Source organism: Gorilla gorilla, chromosome 20 (genome assembly GCF_029281585.2).
Source record: "Gorilla gorilla gorilla isolate KB3781 chromosome 20, NHGRI_mGorGor1-v2.1_pri, whole genome shotgun sequence".
Classification (NCBI taxonomy): Eukaryota; Metazoa; Chordata; class Mammalia; order Primates; family Hominidae; genus Gorilla; species Gorilla gorilla.
Window position 1 is genome coordinate 44830434 of NC_073244.2, and position 19751 is coordinate 44850184.

A 19751-nucleotide genomic window follows, 5' to 3' on the forward strand; every position below is an offset into this window, starting at 1 on the left:
GAAAGGAGGGGAAACGGCGCGTTTTTGTCGCCAGGCGCGGGCGCGCGGAGCTAATTGCGACTCTAATCCTCTGCCCCGCGGCGCAGCCGAGCCCCGAGCCAGGAGTCGCCGCGCGCGCCCGTTCGCGCTGGGTAATTTGGGGCCGGATCGCTGCCCTTTGCGTCCGGGCTGGGCCGCGGCGAGGCGCTGGCTAGGGGCTGGAGTGGGGGGCTGGTTTTCTCTCCAGCAATCGAGGGAGGCCGCCGGAGACAGAGGAGGGAGGAGAGGAGGTGGGAGCGGCGGGAGGGCAGCCGGAGAGCGGCGCGAAGAGGAGGCGGCGGCGGCGGAGGCGGCGGCCGCGAAGAGGGGAGGAGGCGAGGGGAGGGTGGGGAGGGGAGGCCCCGGCGCGCCGCGCCGCGAGGGGCCGCGCGAAGCGGGGGCCGGGGCGGGAGGGGTGGGTGGGGGGAGGGTTGGGGGCGAGAGAGAAAGTAACTCCAGGACGAGACCGGAGCGACCCGCGCAGCGAGCATAGGCGGCGAAGCTGCGCCCGGCGCCCGGCGCCCGAGACCGGCAGCTGCGTGGGGCGGGGGCTGCGCCCGAGCCCGATCTGCCGCTCCGGCTCCGAGGTAAGCTCAGCGCGGGCGGCCACCGCTCAGAGCCGCGCACCCCTGCCCCGAAGTGGCTGCGATACCGAGAAAGTCGCCCGGCCAGGGTCCGGACCTGGGCGGGGGCGGCCGCTTTGTCCCTCTGCTGGGCGGCGGGGGCTGGCGGCGCGGGGGCGCCCAGCACAAAGGCCTGGTGCAAGAGTGGGGTTGCCCACGTGGGCTGGTCCTGGCCGCGGGTGGACCCTCCCCACGCGGGCGGTCTCGGAGCTTTCTGCCGCGCGGTGTGTGTGTGTGTGTGTGTGTGTGTGTGCGTGCGCGCGCGCGCGCGCGCTTGTGCAGGTCCCCGCACTCTGGCCCCTGCTCTGGGCCGAGCGCCCTGCAGAGCTGGCGAGTTTCCGGGGTCAGAAACGGGCTCACGCAACTGGGGCTTCGGGATGCACAAGGCACGGCTTGGCGCCCAAAATCAGAGAAAGAAAGTCTCCAGTGGGACAGATGTGCGTCCTCTGACGCCCACCCCACGAGTCCGAAACCTGGCAGGAGGGGCTGTCGCGCTGGTGGTGGTCCCGGGCGCGCAGGGTTTGGGGTTGGGAGAGGGGCCGCGATGAGAGGGATCGCCGCCTGCAGATCCGGTTCCCCGCTGCCCGCCCGCACCCCCTGACCTGGACGCGCGCACCCGGCACACACTCGCAAACACACCCGGGGGCGGACCCCCGCCGCTGCAGCGCCTTTCTGTCTTCCGGCGGCCCCCACCCGCGACTGCAGAAAGATAAGCTTCAAGTTTTCGCTCCGTATCTCAAATGTGCATGAAGGAATTTAACTGCACGAGTGAATAACAGCATTAGTTTCAATTAATTTTTTTTAATCCCGGCAACAATAAACTTTGAGAACAAAAGCGCTTTTACGTCCTTAATTAGGCGAGCTTCCCATCTGTGGTCTCCAAGTGTCTGCCTCTTGATTTAACTTTGTCCCCGCCCCGCCTCCGCGGCAACCCCTCCCAGCCCAGCCCGGCGCTTCGGGTGCCGCGGCCACCCCGCCCCGCGGCGCCTCCAGCCTTGGCCCAAGCCGTCTCCCGTCGCCCCTAAGTTCACACCGGCCGGCTGGCTCCGCGGCGGAGGCGGGGGGGTGGTGGGGAGGCTGGCGCGCACCAGGTGGCCCGCCTGCCTCTCCGGGGCCACCCCTGGGACAATTGTGCAGGCCCCCAGGACTTTCGCCCCGGGCCAGCGCCCTGAGTGCGGAGCCGAGGGGAGCTCGAGAGGCGCCTTCTGTTTACCTTTTATGGTTAAAATAACAGCTTAGCAAAGAAACGACTTCACGAAGAAGCGATTTAGTGAAATCGTCTCAAGTTGCCGCAGCTCAGCCAGTTTAATCACCCCCAGAGAGCCGAACAACTGCGAGCGCAATGGGACACAAAATCATTTTGTGTGTAAATGAGCGTGGCATTCTGCTCACTTCTCTCTGCTCGGGCGGGCGGGGCTCGGCGGCGGGCGGGCAGGGACCCGGGTCTCCCGCCGCAGCTGGAGAAGCGGGTCACTACCGGGCCAGTTTGGAAACCTGTGGGCCCTCCCGACCGCTATCGCTGAGGCCCCTGCAACAGGCGGGCCAGGGCGCACTGGGGCTGGGTGGTGGGTTTGATGCTGGTGCTGGTGGAATGAACTTGTATCTCTCACTGCACCCACTTTTGTGCTTCTGACTTAAGCAGTGGTCTCGGGAAGAGGGTCGTGGTCCCGCACGGATGCGCTCGTTGGGGGAAACCTTGGAGATTCACGGCAAGGCGTAAAGCCTGGGGCTTCCAACGGTAAGTTTCTGGCTTGCCATGAACATCAGGTTGTGCTTGGGAGGGAAAAGGGGCTAAGAACAGAGTGGAGCGGCTTCTGTGATGGAGGCTTGGTGTTCACGTCACTTTGGAATAGCGTCCTGGTATTGGGGAAAACATCTTGCAGTCCGCTTTGATAGAATTTCAGCCAGAATTCCTTCCTGTTCAGTTTATCCTCAGCGCGTCTTCCCTTCTGACTCCTCCCCCAGCAGAGCCTCCTAGGGCAGGATAATCCATTCCTGAGGTCTGTTTTGGTTCTCAGAACTCCTTGAGCTAAGTGACCTGGTTTTGTTTTTTTAAGCTTCTAGAACTCAGGAATGCCAAAAGCAGTGGATTCTGAGTCCACAGGCCCCAGTGAGGGTATATATTAAACATCACTGTCTGCCCATTGCAACCTCCCACCCCAGTTTTATGTCAGGAAACTTGCCCGGGCACTCAGGGAGAGCAACCTTGCTTACATTTGCAGGATTTGATTCTCGTTGGATTAAAATTGGATATTGAATTTCAAGGCACAAATTTTGATCCCAGAGTTTTAATGGGAAAAAGCAATCCCATGGGTCCCAAGAATTTCACGTGGTTTCTCTCTTAAAGGTTAAACCTTCGAGAGACGTCCAGGGTAGGTTTGTGGAAGCCAGTGTCTGTGGATGTGTGAAGGGGGGTGACTATTCACGTGCAAATCTCCTCTTTCCTCCCTTTTGAGACAGCTGTAAATCAGTGAACGGGGCTGCAGAATTCTTCCCCTCCTGCATAGGGCCTGCAAAGCGCCCCTGGGTGTGGCTTCCAGGGACTGAGGGACAATCTTATTTCAGGTGACTACGGCACAGAGGAGAGTTACTGAGTGCCTCTTGGGAGGAGCAGTAGAAAGGGTCTATTGGCTGATCTGCTTGCTCTGTGCTTCCTCCTGGCCATCTCCTGATGCCTTGGGGGTATGTGATCCTGAGGGGTCTGGAATGCATTAGGCATAGACAACACCACTCTGGGAGTCTGGGGAGAAACTGTGAGGTACAGACTAGGCAAACAAAGACAGGTTTTCTCTGCTGTTGGGAGCCACAGAGAAGAGGTGGCTTCCCAAGTGACTTGCCCTCATCCGTGTGCCTGGACTTCTGCTGAACGGCTTCCCTGTGTCTGGCCAGATGCAAGCTGTATCTTATCACCATGGGGATGGTATTAAGAGAGGTCCTAGGTTCCCTGGCCCATGAAGGGTGAGGGGTGCTTTCTGAGCCTTGGTCCACAAGGCTGTTGCAAGAGGAGAGACGCTTGGTAACATGGCTTGAAACGAAAATACCAGGAAAATCTGATTTGTTCTGAAATATTTTGGGGCAATAATGGTGAGCATATGTTTCAGTGCTGTCATTAGCCGAATTAGCAGACATGGAGCTGCCCAGAAAACACATGTGTGAGTGTGACTGTGTGTGTGTGCATGTATGTGTGTGTCATCTGCTACAGCCTGCAGGCCTGCTTTGGGGTGTGGAGACAGATAGAGAGGTAGTGGCGGTGGAGTCAATCAGGGAGGGCGGCATGTACCTCGCAGGGTCTTAGAGAGCATGCAGAAAGGACAGTTCTAAGTGTCTTTGACCCCATGGTAGATGACTGTGAGGAATAAGCCTTCTCTGGTTTTGTCGATGCCTCCCGCAGATACTCTGGGCAGGGATGGAAGCCTAGATGCCTCACCGCAAGGAGCGGCCGAGTGGGTCCTCGCTTCACACACACAGCAGCACCGGCACTGGCACCGCGGTGAGCCTGCAGGGTGGGCTGGGTCCCTGCCGGGGCTTCCCTCTTTCCCTTCTTCCCCAGCGCCTGTTTACTGGCTGTCCTTCCTTGGGGCCATGACACTCAAGGTGGCTGTTGACTGGCTGTAGGATTATGTATTTTTGAAACAAAAATGCTCTTAATTTGATGTGAAATTTACTACATGTATAAAACTCAACGCCTTAGGTGCTGAGGAAGTCACTAATTTAGAGGTGTCTCGTTACTGAGACAAACTTGCAAAAAACCCCTGAATCTCAATTCACAAATTGGTGATTCGTTTGTCAGGGGATATTTCACATCTAACACATAAGCCCACGACCTTTAATTAGAATTTGGCAGTTTGTTTTATGCCCCTGGAGGCTGACACCTTGAAAAATTTTTTTTCTTGATTTCTTATTGCTAATAAGCATCTTTCTTTTTCCCTCTGGTACTTGGAAGAAAATGATGCAAATACACTTAATTACAGTGGTGGCCATAATTTGTCAGCTGAATATGTGATCAGGCACGGGCAGAAGTGATCTGATTAGATCTGTGATCACACTCTCAATAAAGGGAGTGCATGGCTGTGTTGTGGAGAAAATCTTGTGTTCCGCTTTGTTTCCATCTGTAGGAGGGAGGAAACATGTCCCGGCTGTCTCTCACCCGGTCACCTGTCTCTCCCCTGGCTGCCCAGGGCATCCCCCTGCCAGCCCAGCTCACCAAGTCCAATGCACCTGTGCACATCGATGTGGGCGGCCACATGTACACCAGCAGCCTGGCCACGCTCACCAAGTACCCTGACTCCAGGTAAGAGTAAGCCCCTTGAAACATCAGGCATGTGTGGGTCAGGGCAGCATCTGTAATCTGCTGCCTAGGGGGTGGGGTCTCTCCCCACTGTCACTCCACCCACCAGGGTCTCCAGGGTGCACAAGCTGACACAGCCTGAGGGAGCTAGGGTTGGGGAGTCCAAGTCTGCCTGTTGAAAGCTGCTATGCACAGAGGCTTGTGACCCTGACTTGGCAGCATTGGTAGTGCAAGATGGAGCTCCTGACCCACCTGCAGGGGACTAGGGCTTATTCAGAGCCAGCCCAGCCTGAGCCTGCCGGCAGCGGGCAGGGGAGTCTCACGTACCTTCAAGTCTCACGTGCAGCAGGCTGGGGAGTCTCACGTACCTTCAAGGTTCCTCTGGAGCGAGACTTAGGCCTGGCCCCTGCAGGGGGTCATTTGTGAGTGATACTGAGTAGGTAAGTCTTGGGGGTATGGGGGTGGGTATTTAATCCTATTTTCTATTCCACCCCTGGGAAATTCACAAGGGGAGGGAGGAGGAGCTGCAGTGAGCTGCAGTGTGCCATCTTTGTCATTTTCAGTGGTCACTGCTGGGCCCTAGAGGCTAGCAGCAGGCTTCCCTTGGAGCTGGTGCTGCAGTGACTAGCTAGGAATGAATCACATACCTCATCAGTGGATAAAGGGTCTCTGGCCAGGACCCTGGTTGGGGGCTCACAGGCACCCTCCATGCTGCTGAACTTACAGGCTGCCCAGGCCCTTGGGCCTGCGAGAGGTTTGGGGTGCTGGGTGCTGCCAACTCTCCTGCTCTTCGCTGCAGGGTGTTTCTCTCCTGGGTGAGGGACCTGCTTTCCCCGTTGGCACAGCAGCAGGGCTGACCTGAGTAGGGTGGGTCTTGAGCAGCTTGCTCAGCCGAGGATGTTTGCTCTTGGCACAGAGAGGCGGTCATCGCTCCCCTGGGGCTGCTGAAGGCTGAGCGTGGGAGGGCCAAGGCTGTGGGCATCACCCCTGTGTTATGCATTTGAAATAACAGGAGGAGTTAATTAATGCCCCAGATACTGAGGGATCATCTCTGGGGAGCATACACGGCAGGCTGCATTGTCACCGGTGTGGTTCCTCAGAGCAGGGAGGATGGATGGTAGTGCGCGGAGGTGGCTTTCCAAGCCTGTTGGGGCTGCAGGGGAGCCTGTGCAGGGGCAGGCATGGTCCCTTGAGGAGGAAAAACTGGAAATGGGTGCAGTGTCTAGTTCCAAATTCGGAGAGTCTAGGGTACAGATGGTGACTGGTGTTCCAGTACCCCAGGTGGACAGAGACTCAGCCTGGGGCCCTGTGGCCTTGGGGCTTGTGGGGTGGGGACAAGAGCCACGGGGCCAGGTCAGCAGTGTTGGCCTGTGTGCTCACTCACAGAGCCCTGTCTAGGATGGGAGGTAGATTCTGCTTATTTAATTTCCATTTTGCCTTCTGCGGCATCTCCGAGTTGTTTGAGATAGATCATCCCTTAATCGGTTGACGACGTTTGTGAGTGAAATTCATAAAACCTTTGCCCACAACCCTCTCTGAAGAGTGTTTCCTGAAATCGGAGAGTTGCCTGTCTGGAGTAATCACAGCCCAGGCCCTGGGGGAGGCGGGTGGGAGAGGCTTCTCATTCTGGGCTCTTGGCTGCTGCCTGAGAGCAGGAGGGCAGGGGGCCATCTCCCCCCACCCAGCCCCACTGTGCTGCTCACCCATTGCTTTGTTCTGCTGTGGGATGTGCTCTCATGGGGAGCTAGGGCCCCTGTGGCCCTGTGATCTGGCACTTGGGACCCTCCTGGTGTGCCCAAGGGGTGGCAGTCTATGTTCGTTCTTCCCCAGGGCTGGGGCTCAAGGTGAATCTGTTGTTCTGCCTGGGTGGCCTCTGGCTGCTGTGGGGGTGCTCTGTAGGCCTGAAGCTTTGGACTAGAGGCCAGGGATGGCTGACCTGCAGGACAATCAGGGGACAGGGGGCCAGGGGGGCCTGAGAAGTGGGTCAGGCAGCTGTGCTGGCAAGAGCCCCTCAGATCTCTCTTGTCCTTCTTGTAGTGGATTATTATAATATAAGCAGTTTTCTACCAATTCTGGAAAAAATCAATCTCACCCAGTGTCACTGATCTAGGAGACACCTGGAGATGGAGGACTAAGGGTGCTATGGTCCTCAGGGGGTTTCTGGATGGTGAAGATGACCTGCCCTAGGCAGCATTGTAAAAGCTGGGACCTCTACCCTCGGCTCCCCTGAGAACTCTGCCTGAGCCTCTGGGTCTCGGCGGTTGGGGTGGCCTGGGTGCTGGAGAGTCTCGTGCTGGGTGACTCCTCTGGTCTGCCTAGGAGCAGTCACTGGTCCTCACCCGAGACAGCCGAGCACAGCCGGGGCTGGGAGTGGATTCCCTGGGCCAGCCCCCTTGCTGGTGTCCTGCCTGCTTGACCCCCGTTAGCTGCCGCCATCACAGCCACACTCTGACATCCATCCTGATTATGGGAAGCATCAAATGAAGATGGCCAGGAGCTTCAGAACTCTTAAAACCTGGTGCCTGAAACAGCCAGGAAATTGGAGCCAGAGCTTAAAAAAAAAAAGGAAATAAGAAGACGAAGGCCATCCTGATGCTCCCCCTTGTGCACACAGGGCAGGTGGTTGGAGGCATCTTTTCTGCCCCTGAGGGTCCCACCTGCTGCAGCGTGAACTGGCCACCTCATTTCATGGAGGACTTCGGAAGCCGGCCCCTCAAACCCTGCAGCCTCTCTCAGAGGGTGGCCTGGGCCGTTTTCCACAGGGAACGTGGAGCCCCTGACAGAGCTGGGAACTCATACCTGCAGGGCTGAGAATGGCTGGGGGCTCCTCCATGGTGATTATCCTCACCTTTCCTCAACCTGCTCACGTCCTTTGCAGCCTCAGACGCGGAGGGCGTGAAAGGCCTCTGTCCTGGGAGAGGCAGTGCAGCTGCCGCTTGATCCAGGAGCCTATACTGAACCATGGAAAGATCTAGAATCAGCCTGTCCTGAAATAAGGCAGATGGAAAACCTTCTAAACTTGGACCGATGAGACAACCTAGAACCCATCCAGCCCTGGAATGTGGGTGCGTCAGGAGTCTTCTAGACCAACAGGGCCAGCTAGAGCCTCAGCCAGACCTGATGTCAGAAGGGTTGGGAACTCAGCCAGGCCTAGAATGCTGCCTGCTCACATGGACTTTGGAGCTCCACTGGGAAGGGTGGGGAGAGTTCCCAGGGAGGCCAAGGGTTTGGATCTGCTGACTCACCTTGGATGTAGCTCTTACTTCCCACCGGTGCCACACATGGACCTCAGCCACCTGCCAACCACTGCCCATGGTATCTGGCAGCCTGGGCCAGACCCATCTGTCTCCAGGAATGCTGGGTGGCCCTCACTCTGACATCTGGATGCCCACGCTCTGCTAGGTCAGGTCCTAGGGCCTTCGTAACTGGAGCCAGCTGTGGAACCCACAGCCTTTCCAGCAGGGGCTGTGACCTGCAGTGCCATTGGCACCAGGCCTAGGGGGTTGACAGGGCTCATCGGTCTTTGGAGCTCTGAGATGAGTTGTATCTGGGCGGCTGCAGCTCTGGGTCCACAGACTCGGGCTCACAGCAGACTCTGACCTCCCCATGCCCATCCACGAGACAGCCTTGCCCCTTTCTTTCTTTTAAGCGACAGCGTTTGTCTTTCTTGGCCAGGCTGGAGTACGTGGTGTGATCTCGGCTCATTGCAACCTCAAACACATGGACTCAAGTGATCCTCCCACCTCAGCCTCCCAAGTGGACTACAAGTGCATGCCACCATACCCAGCTAATTTTTAAATTTTTTGTAGAGATGGGGTCTTGCTGTGTTGCCTAGGCTGGTCTCGAACCCCTGGCCTCAAGCAATCCTCCACCTTAGCTTCCCAAAGTGCCGGGATTACAGGTGTGAGCCACGGTGCCCAGCTAAACCGTGCCCTTTATACTACCCTGCTAGGACAGAAACCTGCACCATGTTCCGAGAGACTCCATACCCGGGCAGACCATCATGGCTGATGCATTGAGTGTGCCGGGCCATCAGAGCATAGGATGGTGTGGACGGGAGGCCCTGAGGGCAGACTTGGGGGCTCTGACTCCCTCAGCTCCTGCCCAGCTAGTGTGTCCTGGGTGCAAGTGGCAGTGGGGCAGGGCCCTGGAGGCGGCTGACTTGGAGTGGACAGAGGAGTGGGCTGCTGTTGGAACAGGGGGCATCCCTGCAGGGGTCCCTGCTGGTGCAGGCAGAGAGTGAGGGGCTTAGGCTCCAGATTGTGTGCAGGCCGGGCTGGGAAGCCTAGGTCCCAAGTTGGAACTACTGTTCTCCCAGCTGTGCAGAGAAACTGCCACCTTGGCAGGGTCCAGCTGGGCAGGAGTGTGGCCCTGCCTGCTGAAGGATGTGGTGGTGCTGCCTTTGGGGAAATGATGCCAACTTCCCTCCTGTTCCCAAACCAAGCCCTTGGCTACTCCCACCCCTCTTTAGGGTTCCTAGTTATCCATAGCTCGACCTGGGGTCTGCCAGGGCAGTTGCCAAACCAGAGCTGGCCACCCTGGGCACTGGGGAGGTGGTATCAGCCCTGGCTCTGAGGCCTGGCTCCTTCTCCCCGGAGTGGACAGGGACAGGCATCAGGGGCTCCCCAAGACCCTTCTCCTGGTCTTGCATTTGTTAGAACCATTGCCCTTCAGAGGACAGGGTACCGGCACCTGCCTTCTCTCCAATCCCCATCCGCCACCACTAGGTGTGGTGTGCATACGCTCTGGCATGTGTGCACATATGTATGCACTGTGGTGCATGTGTGTGCATGGTTTCTGTGTGCGTACACACTGGCGTGTGTGTATGCCTGTGTTGTGGCATGTGTGCAAGGGCCCTGTTGCATGTGTGTGCTGTGGCACACTTGCCATCCCTCCTGTCTGCCTCTGTTTCTCCCTGTGGGCTCCCTGAGTGAGCGGCAGTGGGGGATTTGTGCCGTCATGTCTCTGGGTGCCTGGTGTTGACAGGTGTATGTCCTTTCCTGGATGTGTCTGGGTCTGCGTGATATGTGTGTGTTGGGAAGGAAGGGACCGTGTGACCCTGTGCCTGTTGCACAGGCCTGTTGTGTCTCACACTCGTTTACATGGGTTGGGTGGGATGTATGTCCTGGCTCATTTACTGGGTGTGTGGCTGTTCGCTGGGGTGTTGGATGGTTCATGTGCATTTTCTGGGTGAGTCTGTCTGGCAAGGGTGTGTGCACCAGGCCTGTGACCAGCTGGTTTGTGTGTAGGGGGTAAGGTGCCTGTGTCTTGCTATAGCTTTCCAGGCCTGTAACATAACATGTGTTGGCAGGCTGGTGTGTACAGCTGGGTGTGTCCCTCTCTGGCTGTGACTTGCGGGTGTAGGCAGGTTGTGTGGTGTGTCCTGTTAACTGTAGCCTGGCTGCCCCAGGTGTGTGCAGATGTTGTCAGGCCTGGAACAGTTCCAGAGTCACCCATGTCAGGTCCCTCGCCCCTCCAGCCGTGTGGGCCCTCAGGAGTGGGGGCGGGGTGTGGGAAGACAGGCAGACTTGTCCCCATCCCTTCAGACATCCCACCTCGCCTGTCTCTCCCAGGATAAGCCGCCTCTTCAATGGCACTGAACCCATTGTCCTGGACAGTTTGAAGCAACATTATTTCATTGACCGGGATGGGGAGATTTTCCGCTACGTCCTGAGCTTCCTGCGGACGTCCAAGCTGCTGCTTCCAGATGACTTTAAGGTAAGTCTGTGGCTGGCGGCCCCCCTGCACTGCCTGTGTGATGGCATTACACAGGGGACGACGCTGTGACTTAATAAATGGACCCCTGGTTGTCATGGTAACCATAAAAAGTTAAACGATGAAGCCGAGGGCTAAATCAGTTTTTCTAAACTAATTTTGTTTTCTCACATTTTTAGCTTATTTATCAGGGTATATAACAACAATCAAGCTGGAGAACGTATCCCAGCTGAACATTTGTCGTGTTTAAGGATGGGCGCGTGCCAGCGTTATAGTAGTTAGAGGTTCATAAATCTGTTCCATCGGCTGGGTGCAGTGGCTCATGCCTGTGATCCCAGCACTTTGGGAGGCCAAGGTGGGTGGATCACTTGAGGTCAGGAGTTCGAGACCAACTTGGCCAACTTGATGAAACCCCATCTCTACTGAAAATGCAAAAATTAGGCCTGGCGCGGTGGCTCACGCCTGTAATCCCAGCACTTTGGGAGGCCGAGGCGGGTGGATCACCAGGTCAGGAGTTTGAGACCAGCCTGGCCAAGATGGTGAAACACCATCTCTGCTAAAAATAGAAAAATTAGCCAGGCGTGGTGGCAGGTCTGTAATCCCAGCTACTCGGGAGGCTGAGACAGGAGAACCACTTGAACCCAGGAGGCAGAGGTTACAGTGGGCCGAGATTGTGCCACTGCACTCTAGCCTGGGCGACAGAGCAAGACTCCGTCTCAAAAAAGAGGAAGAAAAGGACGGCTGTAATTAGACTTCAAAAAATAAAGTATAAAAAGAAAAATGCAAAAATTAGCCGGGCATGGTGGCGGGTGCCTGTAATACCAGCCACTTGGGAAGCTGAGGCAGGAGAATCTCTTGAACCCAGGAGGTGGAGGCGGAGGTTGCAGTGAGCCGAGATCACGTCACTGCACTCCAGCCTGGATGACGGAGCAAGACTCTGTCTCAAAAAAAAAAAAAATCTGTTCTGTGTTGGGCAATTTGCAGGGAGAAAAGCCCTGATGACCAAACAGATACCCTTTAAACAAAAGGTTAACCCCCAGGTCTCAGGGTGAGCCCATCAGGGCAGGTGACCTGGTTCCCTGGGTCATGCCTCAGTGCTGAGCCCCTCCCACATGTCAGGGACTCTGGGAGGAAGGAAACTCAGGCCTGGGGTACACTGGCATGTATTAATACTAGCAAATGTCTGTCCTTCCTTCCTTCATTCCTTCCTCTATCCAGAGGACCAGTAGCCCTGGGGCCTTGTCTTTCATCCAGCTCAGTTACTGAGTGTCAGCCTCTGAATTCAGGCTGAAAACAGTGAAACACACACACTAGGACCTTCCCTACAACACTTAACAGTCTAGCTAGCGGGCAGACATATACTGAACTTGAAGTCCATGTGACCTGGGCTGGGCGGGTTTGAAAGAAATGATGTTCATCTGGGTGGTGAAGGCAGAACGGGGCCAAACAGGTGTGAGGGCCTTGGTGCAGGGGATGGGGGTGGCAGATGGCTTGATGCATTCCAGAACTGGCAAGAAGGTATCAAGCCTGGAGCTTTATGGACTGGGAGGGGAAGGTCAGGAAAGGAGGCTGCTGTTTGATGTCAGGACCTTGGCGGGTGGCCCAGTGCCTGGCATTTAACTCTGAATGCAGTGGAAGGGGTGTGTGCAGGGGAAGGGCAGTCAGATCTGCAAATTGGGAAGATCTCTCTGGCTGTTGGATGGGGAAGAAGGCAGAGAGGGGTGGGGGTGGGTGCAGTGAGGCAGTTATGGATAAGGCCCCTTCCCCAGGCCAAGGGAGGCTGGGTGGAGGCTTTGGATGGACCAGGATGGAGATAGAGAAGATGGAGCAAGGTGGCACATCAGACTTCTGTTTAGTACAGGCACAGTGGCTCACTTGGTCATCCCAGCACTTTGGGAGGCCGAATGGGGAGGATCCTTTGAGGACTGGAGTTCAAGACCAGCCTGGGCAACATAGCAAGATGCTGTCTATACAAATTTGTTTTTTAATTAAAAAAGGCCGGGTGCGGTGGCTCACACCTGTAATTCTAGTGCTTTGGGAGGCCGATTTAGGTGGATCACCTGAGGTCAGGAGTTCGAGACCAGCCTGACCAATATGGTGAAACCCCATCTCTACTAAAAATACAAAAATGAGTTGGGTGTGGTGGTGTGCACCTGTAGTCCCAGCTACTCGGGAGACTGAGACAGGAGAATTGCTTGAACCCAGGAGGCGGAGGTTGCAGTGAGCTGAGGTCGCACCATTGCACTCCAGCCTGGGCGACAGAGCAAGGTTTCATTAGTAAATAAATAAACTTTACTTTTAAAGTTTTTTAAAAGTAATTTATTTACTTTTCATAAGTAAGTAAATAAACAAGCAAGCAAGCTGCAAAAGCACGTGATTGTGGTAGTGTAAAGGGCCTCTTGCAGGTGCCCCGGGACTTGTGGCTTGAATTCTGAGTTGGTAAGTTGAGGCCCGGGGTGGACCAGGCTGTGGGAGTGGGGTTTCTGCCCCTGCATGGGAGAGCTGGTGGGGCATCAGATGGAGAAATTCTGGGCCATGACAAAAGATGGGGTTGTCTGTCATGCAGTTGTCATTTAAAATCTCAGGAGAATGGCCAGGAGAGGTGGCTCACACCTGTAATCCCAGTGCTTTGGGAGGCCAAGGCAGGAGGATCATTTGATCCCAGGAATTCCAGACCAGCCTGGACCTTGTGTCTACAAATAATTATTATTGTTATTATTATTATTATCCTGGCATGATGGCTCATGCCTGTAGTCTCAGCTGCTCGGGAGGCTGAGTCAGGAGGATCCCTTGAGCCTGGGAGTTCAAGGCTGCAGTGAGCTATGATCACATCACTGCACTCCAGTCTGGGCTACAGAATGAGACCCTGTCTAAAGAAAATAAAATAAAAATCTCAGGAGCAAGTGAGAGTGGAGAGAGCAGAGGCCCAGGATAGAGCCCTGAGGAGCCCTTGCATGGGGCAGGAGAGGCAGGATGGGCCACTGACCGATGACAGGCCCAGAGGTCAGGGTTAGAATCTAGGCCTCCCTCCAGGCGGTTCCAAAAGCCAGGACCAGCAGGTGGAAGGGACTTAGGGCCTGTAGGTCAGGGGGCTGGGCTTCCTTGCCTCTTCTTCAGGCATGAGTCATGGGACCTATGGGACCTTGGCCATTCCCAGTGGGGTGGGTGTGTGTGAGCGTGTATGGTGTGCATATGTGGCCCAGGGCATGGGGCCAGTATCAGTGCCTGAGGGACAGTCTGTGTGAGGCTGCTTAGCCCAGAAGGGGGCTGCCTGGCAGGGGGCGGGCTTCCCCTCCCTGGACACTTTATCACACTCTGCCTGTTTGGGCAGGGGCTGGACCAGGCACTTGGCACATCTTGCATCCTTTGATCCTCACTTTCATTCTCTGAGCTGGTTGTTTATGTCCATTTTATACATAAGGGAACTGAGGCCGGGCACAGTGGCTCATGCCTTGGGAGGCCAAGGCAGGTGGATCACATGAGGGCAGGAGTTCATGACCAGCCTGGCCAACATGGGAAAACCCCATCTCTACTAAAAATATAAAAGTTAGCCGGGTGTGGTGGCAGGCACCTGTAGTCCCAGCTACTCGGGAGGCTGAGGCACGAGAATTGTGGAGTTTGCTGTGAGCCAAAATCGAGCCACTGCACTCCAGCCTGGGTGACAGAGTCCGTCTCAAAACAACAACAACAACAACAACAACAACAACAAAAAACTGAGGCGCTCAGTTAGGAATAGAGGTTTAGAGGTCTCAGGGCCGGTTGATGATGAAGCTGAAAATCTGACCCAGGCGGGCCTGGCTGGAGAAGAACTTTTTTTGCTTCCAGGTAGGCTGTGAACTCCTAGGCCCGGCTGCCCTGTGCCCAGCATGATCTCTTCTCTCAGTGGGATTCTAAGGCAGCAGCAGGTCCACAGGCATAGGCACAGCCTCGTCCTTTAGTGGAGCTTCCAGGTCTTTCCATGGGGAGGCTTCACTGCCCAGTGCCTGGGGCCAGATGGAAGGGCTCAGGGGGGCTGGCACAGGTGCACATCAGCGGCTGCCCTTGGGACAAGGCTAGGTTCTTTATACTTGCAAACCACTCAGTTGCCCCATGTGTACAATGGGTGCAACCGGCCCAGTCCACACAATACCCTGCGAGTCGCAGTTCCTGCAGAATTGGTTGGAACCGGCAGGCCGCCTCCCCTCTCCCCCTTCCCCCCTTCCCTCACCGCCCCTACTCCGACACCCACATCAACACCCTGTGCGCCTGTCCCCAGGACTTCAGTCTGCTGTACGAGGAGGCGCGCTACTATCAGCTCCAGCCCATGGTGCGCGAGCTGGAGCGCTGGCAGCAGGAGCAGGAGCAGCGGCGCCGCAGCCGGGCCTGTGACTGCCTGGTGGTGCGCGTCACGCCCGACTTGGGCGAGCGGATCGCACTCAGCGGCGAGAAGGCCCTCATCGAGGAGGTCTTCCCCGAGACCGGAGACGTCATGTGCAACTCCGTCAACGCCGGCTGGAACCAGGACCCCACGCACGTCATCCGCTTCCCGCTCAACGGCTACTGCCGGCTCAACTCGGTACAGGTGAGGGCTGCACGCTGCCCCCTCCCCGCCGCACCTCCGGCGTCCGCGGAGCCCTCCAGGGGCAGAGTGAGCTGGAGGGAGGCGCGATCCCTGAAATGGTGAAGCCCTCCGTGCCATCCTACAAAAAAGGCAACAATGTGTTGATGCATAATTTATGTCCCTCTCATAATTAAATGATGGCGCCTGGGGGATGGACTTAAAAAAATCGATCTGTACTTTTTTTTTTTTTTTCCAAAAGGATGTTCTATAAAAATGGCCCAGAGTATTTTCAGCAAAGCGTGCTTCATTTGACACCCAGAGTCTGACTTTGGATTCGAATTAAACCCGGGCAACAGGCGAGGCAGGACAGAGGCTGAGTGGAAAGGTCGCCTGGAGCCCCTTCCCTCTCCCTGCTGACCTGGGAGTCGCAGGCACCCACCAGCTGCCAAGAGAATCCCTGGACCAGCTCTTCCTGGATGGGTCCAAGAATTGGACAGCTCAGATGGAGTGAGGGCCTATTTTCCAACAGCTCTTCGCAGACCCAAGAGCTTGGCACATTTCCGGGTTAGGGTGGAATGGGCTTTGCAGGGAAGAGGGCCCCATGTGCACGCATTCCACAGCCTGTCGGTCAGAACTTGCTAGTTGCAGGAGACGGGTGTTACACGCAGTCATCAGACCTCACCCTCACAGAGGCACAAACCCACGTAGTTGTGGACGCCTGCAGAGACTCAAATATTGAGAGGACTTCTCCTTTTTCTCTCCCTCCAGAGCTCCCACGAGCTGATGCACCCCCAGGCTTCAAACCACCTGGAATGCACAGCTCAGGGAAGCTGGTGGATGCCTAGCGGCTGAAGGACAGGGAACTCTCCATTATTGGGGCAGGACTCAGGGAGGACACTTGGGGCCATGTGTCTGGATAGAGGGCATAGGTTACACCCTACAGAATAAAGAAGGGACCCAAAGCCTCTTTTTGCCTCCTGGAATCAAGGCCCTGAGGGCAGCAGGATGGTGGCCTGGGTGGGGTCGTCCAACTAGGTTTGCTAACCTGAGGGGTCACTGGGCCTGGCCACTTCTGTCCCTCTGGTGGTGGAACCCAGCACGTGGTTCTGTAGGGACTTTTGTCAGTGAGCAAGACTGAGATAGTCACAGGAGAAGGTGCCCTTGCTGGCTGCCCCAGCAGGCACCCACCTCCCTGCCAGGCCAAGCCAGGTGTCTTCTTGCAGCTTGGCCTTGATGACCTCTGTTTCTTCCTGGGCAGGTCCTGGAGCGGCTGTTCCAGAGGGGTTTCAGCGTGGCTGCGTCCTGTGGGGGCGGTGTGGACTCCTCCCAGTTCAGCGAGTATGTGCTTTGCCGGGAGGAGCGGCGGCCGCAGCCCACCCCCACTGCTGTTCGAATCAAGCAGGAACCCCTGGACTAGGCCCTGCTTCAGTGCCCACCTGGGCCCCCCCAGGGACCTGGAAACAGTGCTGGGGAGTTCTGCCTGTGTATACTTGGCCGTGGGCATGAGACCGAGGGTGAGGCTGGAGGGTCCAAAGCTGGCCCAGCGAGCACCAGGGTCCCAAGTGTCATGGCAACAGAACGTGGGATGCTGGAGGCATGCCTGCAGAAGGACTGTTGATGCGACCCAGAGATGCAGCGGTGGGATCTCTGCTGCCAGCTCTCCCAGCCCCTCAGCTTCCCAGCCTGGCGCAGCATCCTCTGAGGCCCCGGGGCCTGTTGGGGCGGGGTCGGAAGAGCCGTCTGCAGCTACTTCAGAGGAGCTGTTTATCCCTCTCCACGCGGGGCAGACTCTGGCGGGTCTCCTAGCGTCCGAGATGGCTTATTTTTCTACAGTATTTAAAATGGATGCAGCCCTAACTGCAAAAGTCAGAGAGGCTGACAAGGACCAACGCTTCTTTATCTGGTGCTCAGTTCTCAGTCGGACGTGCAGCATGGCTGCAGGGTGGACCAGCTGCCTGGCATTCAGGCCCAGATGCCTGCAGGGCTGGGGCTCTCGGGACAGATGCAGGGATGTGTGCTGCAGGGCTGCTGGGAGGAGAGTGGTGGGGGCCTGAGGGCTGAGTGACTCTGTAACCACCTGAGACCTTCACGTTTGCTGCCATTGGGGGCTCAGGCTGCACTCCCCGGGTCACCTGACCTCCTGCTGCCCGGGGGCTTCCGGTCCTGTCTGTGTGGACTGGCACCTGGGCTGCTGGAGAAGTCTCCTCCCGTTCGGACCAGCCTCAGGGCTGCACCTTACCTCAGGGATGGGCCCCACCATGAAGGGGCCCATCTGTCAGCAGCGTCTTCTAGGTCCCCAGCTCAGGGAGCCATCCCCAGCTCCAGTTTTCTCATGCGAATATGCACAGTTTTAATTAACGTTGTTACACTAGCCTGCCGATGAGACCCAGACACAGGCAGACCTGGCGCTCTTGACCCCCGATTCCAGTGAGGACTGGCCCTGAGGAGTCCTTGCAGACCTGCTGCCTCCCCCACGACAGGCCCAAAGATGGACCCCCCCTGGCCTTGTGACAGCTCCCCAAGTGTTCTCCGGTGGAGAAACTGCAGAGGACTGGTGGGCGGGGCTCCCCAGCCATCACCATCCTGTGTACAATGGCTGTAGACTTGTATATGGCTCCTTTAATATTGTAAAGATGCTGATGTACAATTGTCGTGCATTTGTGTGAACACATTGCGTTCCCAGTCCATGCCATAAATGATGCTCTCAAGCAAAAGACTGGAGGCTCTGTCCTGTGCAGAAGCAGCAGCCAGACTCCCACATTCGATGTTGTGCAGGAAGGTTTGGGGGCGGAACGGATTCCTCCCTTGGATCCTTCAGTTCCCATCGAGGAATAACCCGCAGCAGTGGTGGGGGAAGGTCAGTGGCTGGGTCCTGAGCTTGGTGTTATTTATTGCATTTGGGTGCCTGTCCCCTCAGGGCAGCACAGATTCTGAATTCTGATTCACAGTCCCTAGCCAGATGGGAACTGGGAAAGAGACAGAAGGCGTCTGGGTGCTTTTGAACCCTGTCTCAAATGTTTGGGATTTTCTCTCTCACTATTCTTTGGTTGGGGATGGTGTCCTCTTTAGACCCCCACGTAATGGTATGAGGAGGTGGCAGGCAGTGGCTCAGCCAGCTAGGGGGCACCAAGTCACGCAGCCAGCGTGAGACCTGCAGTTCACCTAAGCACAGAACGAGATCTCAGTATGCCTCTATGTAAACAGATTCACATAGGCCTCCAATTTCAATGAGACCTTTTGCATTTTTCTCAAAGCCCTTATGTTCTAACCCATGAGAACCATTTTACCTGCCCCCTAAGGGCCACCAGCTTCGACCTGCCTCAGGGGACAGCAGCACAGACCAGTGGCTCCCTGTCCAAGGCCGCAGAGCAGACGCCATCCCACTGTACAATCGAATTTGCTGGACAAACTTGATAGGTTTCTCTGCTTAGCAACGAGCCTATAGTTGGCACATCTGCGTTTTGGCATCTGAGGCTCCCATCTGAGTGGAGGAGAAAGTGTTGTGTTTATTAGCAAGGAAGTCTTGTGAAAACAGCTCGCTGCTGTGTATGTTTATGGATTTTTCTGATATAACAGCCAGCATGGTTACCGAGTGGTAGAGATTCTCGAACATTCTCAAATTCTCTTTTTGGGTAAATGATTGTGCTAAAAATAAAATTTATTAATAAAGAAGGGGAAAAAGGAGTAACTCTACCTGACTATATGTTACTCTAATTTATTTATTTCTTTACTAATTAAGTAAAACCAGGAAGTATGATTTTACATCAACCAGAGAATTTCTGAATTTATAGGGAAACACTATGTTCCCATAATGATGCTATAATTCTAATATATCTAGTCCCCATAAACAGTAAGTACAAATTATCATTCCTTTAAAGCATTTTTACACTTCCTGGAATGAGTATATTATAAGCAATCTTTTGTCAAATGCCAGCAGTATAAATGTTACTTCTGCTCTTTGTAAACCTCAAAACTCATTATTCTTGGTTATAAGCAACTGGACAGAACCATGCCAAAGCTTCCCAATTTCCCACCAAACCCCTGCCAGTGAGTGCAGAGAACTCGCAAAGCCACAGGCAGGCGGTCTCAGCCACCGTCCCGCTCACAGGGGGCCCAATGCCAGGTCACAACACTAAGAATATCTTTCAAAAAATGTGTCTTTTTTTTTTTTTTAAAGCTACTGCTTGACTGTTCCTTAGAATAAATAAAGGATATTTTATAAATTACAGCTCTAGCCCTTGGTTTGTAATTCACAGAAGCAGCCACAATCAGGTACTCCAGCATTGGTCCTCGGGAACCACCACTCCCCACACTTGGGACCTGGTGTGGCTACTGAGTAGGACCTTAACATCCCAAGTCCCAAATCCCAAAGCTTCCTGATTTGAGGACCGACCAGAGAGCAGCAGCGTTGTCTCTAGGCGCTCAGTGCACATGCTGTTGGCAGATCTGGGGGCGAAGACGGTACAGGCATGGCCTCCCTTTACCTCTCCAGACCCCCAAGCCTGGACTCAAGTGTTCAGGCTGTGATGAGCATGTTGCACTATGTTGGTGTTGCATACATATATAT

The 19751-nt window shown here is 55.7% G+C and overlaps 1 protein-coding gene across 5 annotated transcripts; it reads left to right on the top strand.

Moving 5' to 3' along the window:
* Nucleotides 1–427: 427 nt before the first annotated feature.
* On the top strand, nt 428–19412 carry KCTD15 (potassium channel tetramerization domain containing 15). Of its 5 annotated transcripts, XR_010131948.1 has the most exons (8): nt 431–605; nt 2281–2379; nt 4033–4131; nt 4757–4932; nt 10503–10647; nt 14900–15205; nt 15444–15691; nt 16443–16554. XR_010131948.1 is itself a non-coding variant. In XM_019016497.4 (7 exons), the coding sequence occupies exons 3-7, from the start codon at nt 4060–4062 to the stop codon at nt 16599–16601; spliced, it is 858 nt and encodes a 285-aa protein (XP_018872042.1). In that variant the 5' UTR covers nt 428–605; nt 2284–2379; nt 4033–4059; the 3' UTR covers nt 16602–19412. The 5 variants fall into 5 exon arrangements, 4 of the variants coding, with proteins under 4 accessions (XP_018872042.1, XP_004060515.1, XP_018872040.3 ...); XM_019016497.4 differs by lacking the exon at nt 15444–15691 and having other exon boundaries at nt 428–605; nt 2284–2379; nt 16443–19412; XM_004060467.5 differs by lacking the exon at nt 15444–15691 and having other exon boundaries at nt 430–605; nt 16443–19412.
* Nucleotides 19413–19751: the final 339 nt, after the last annotated feature.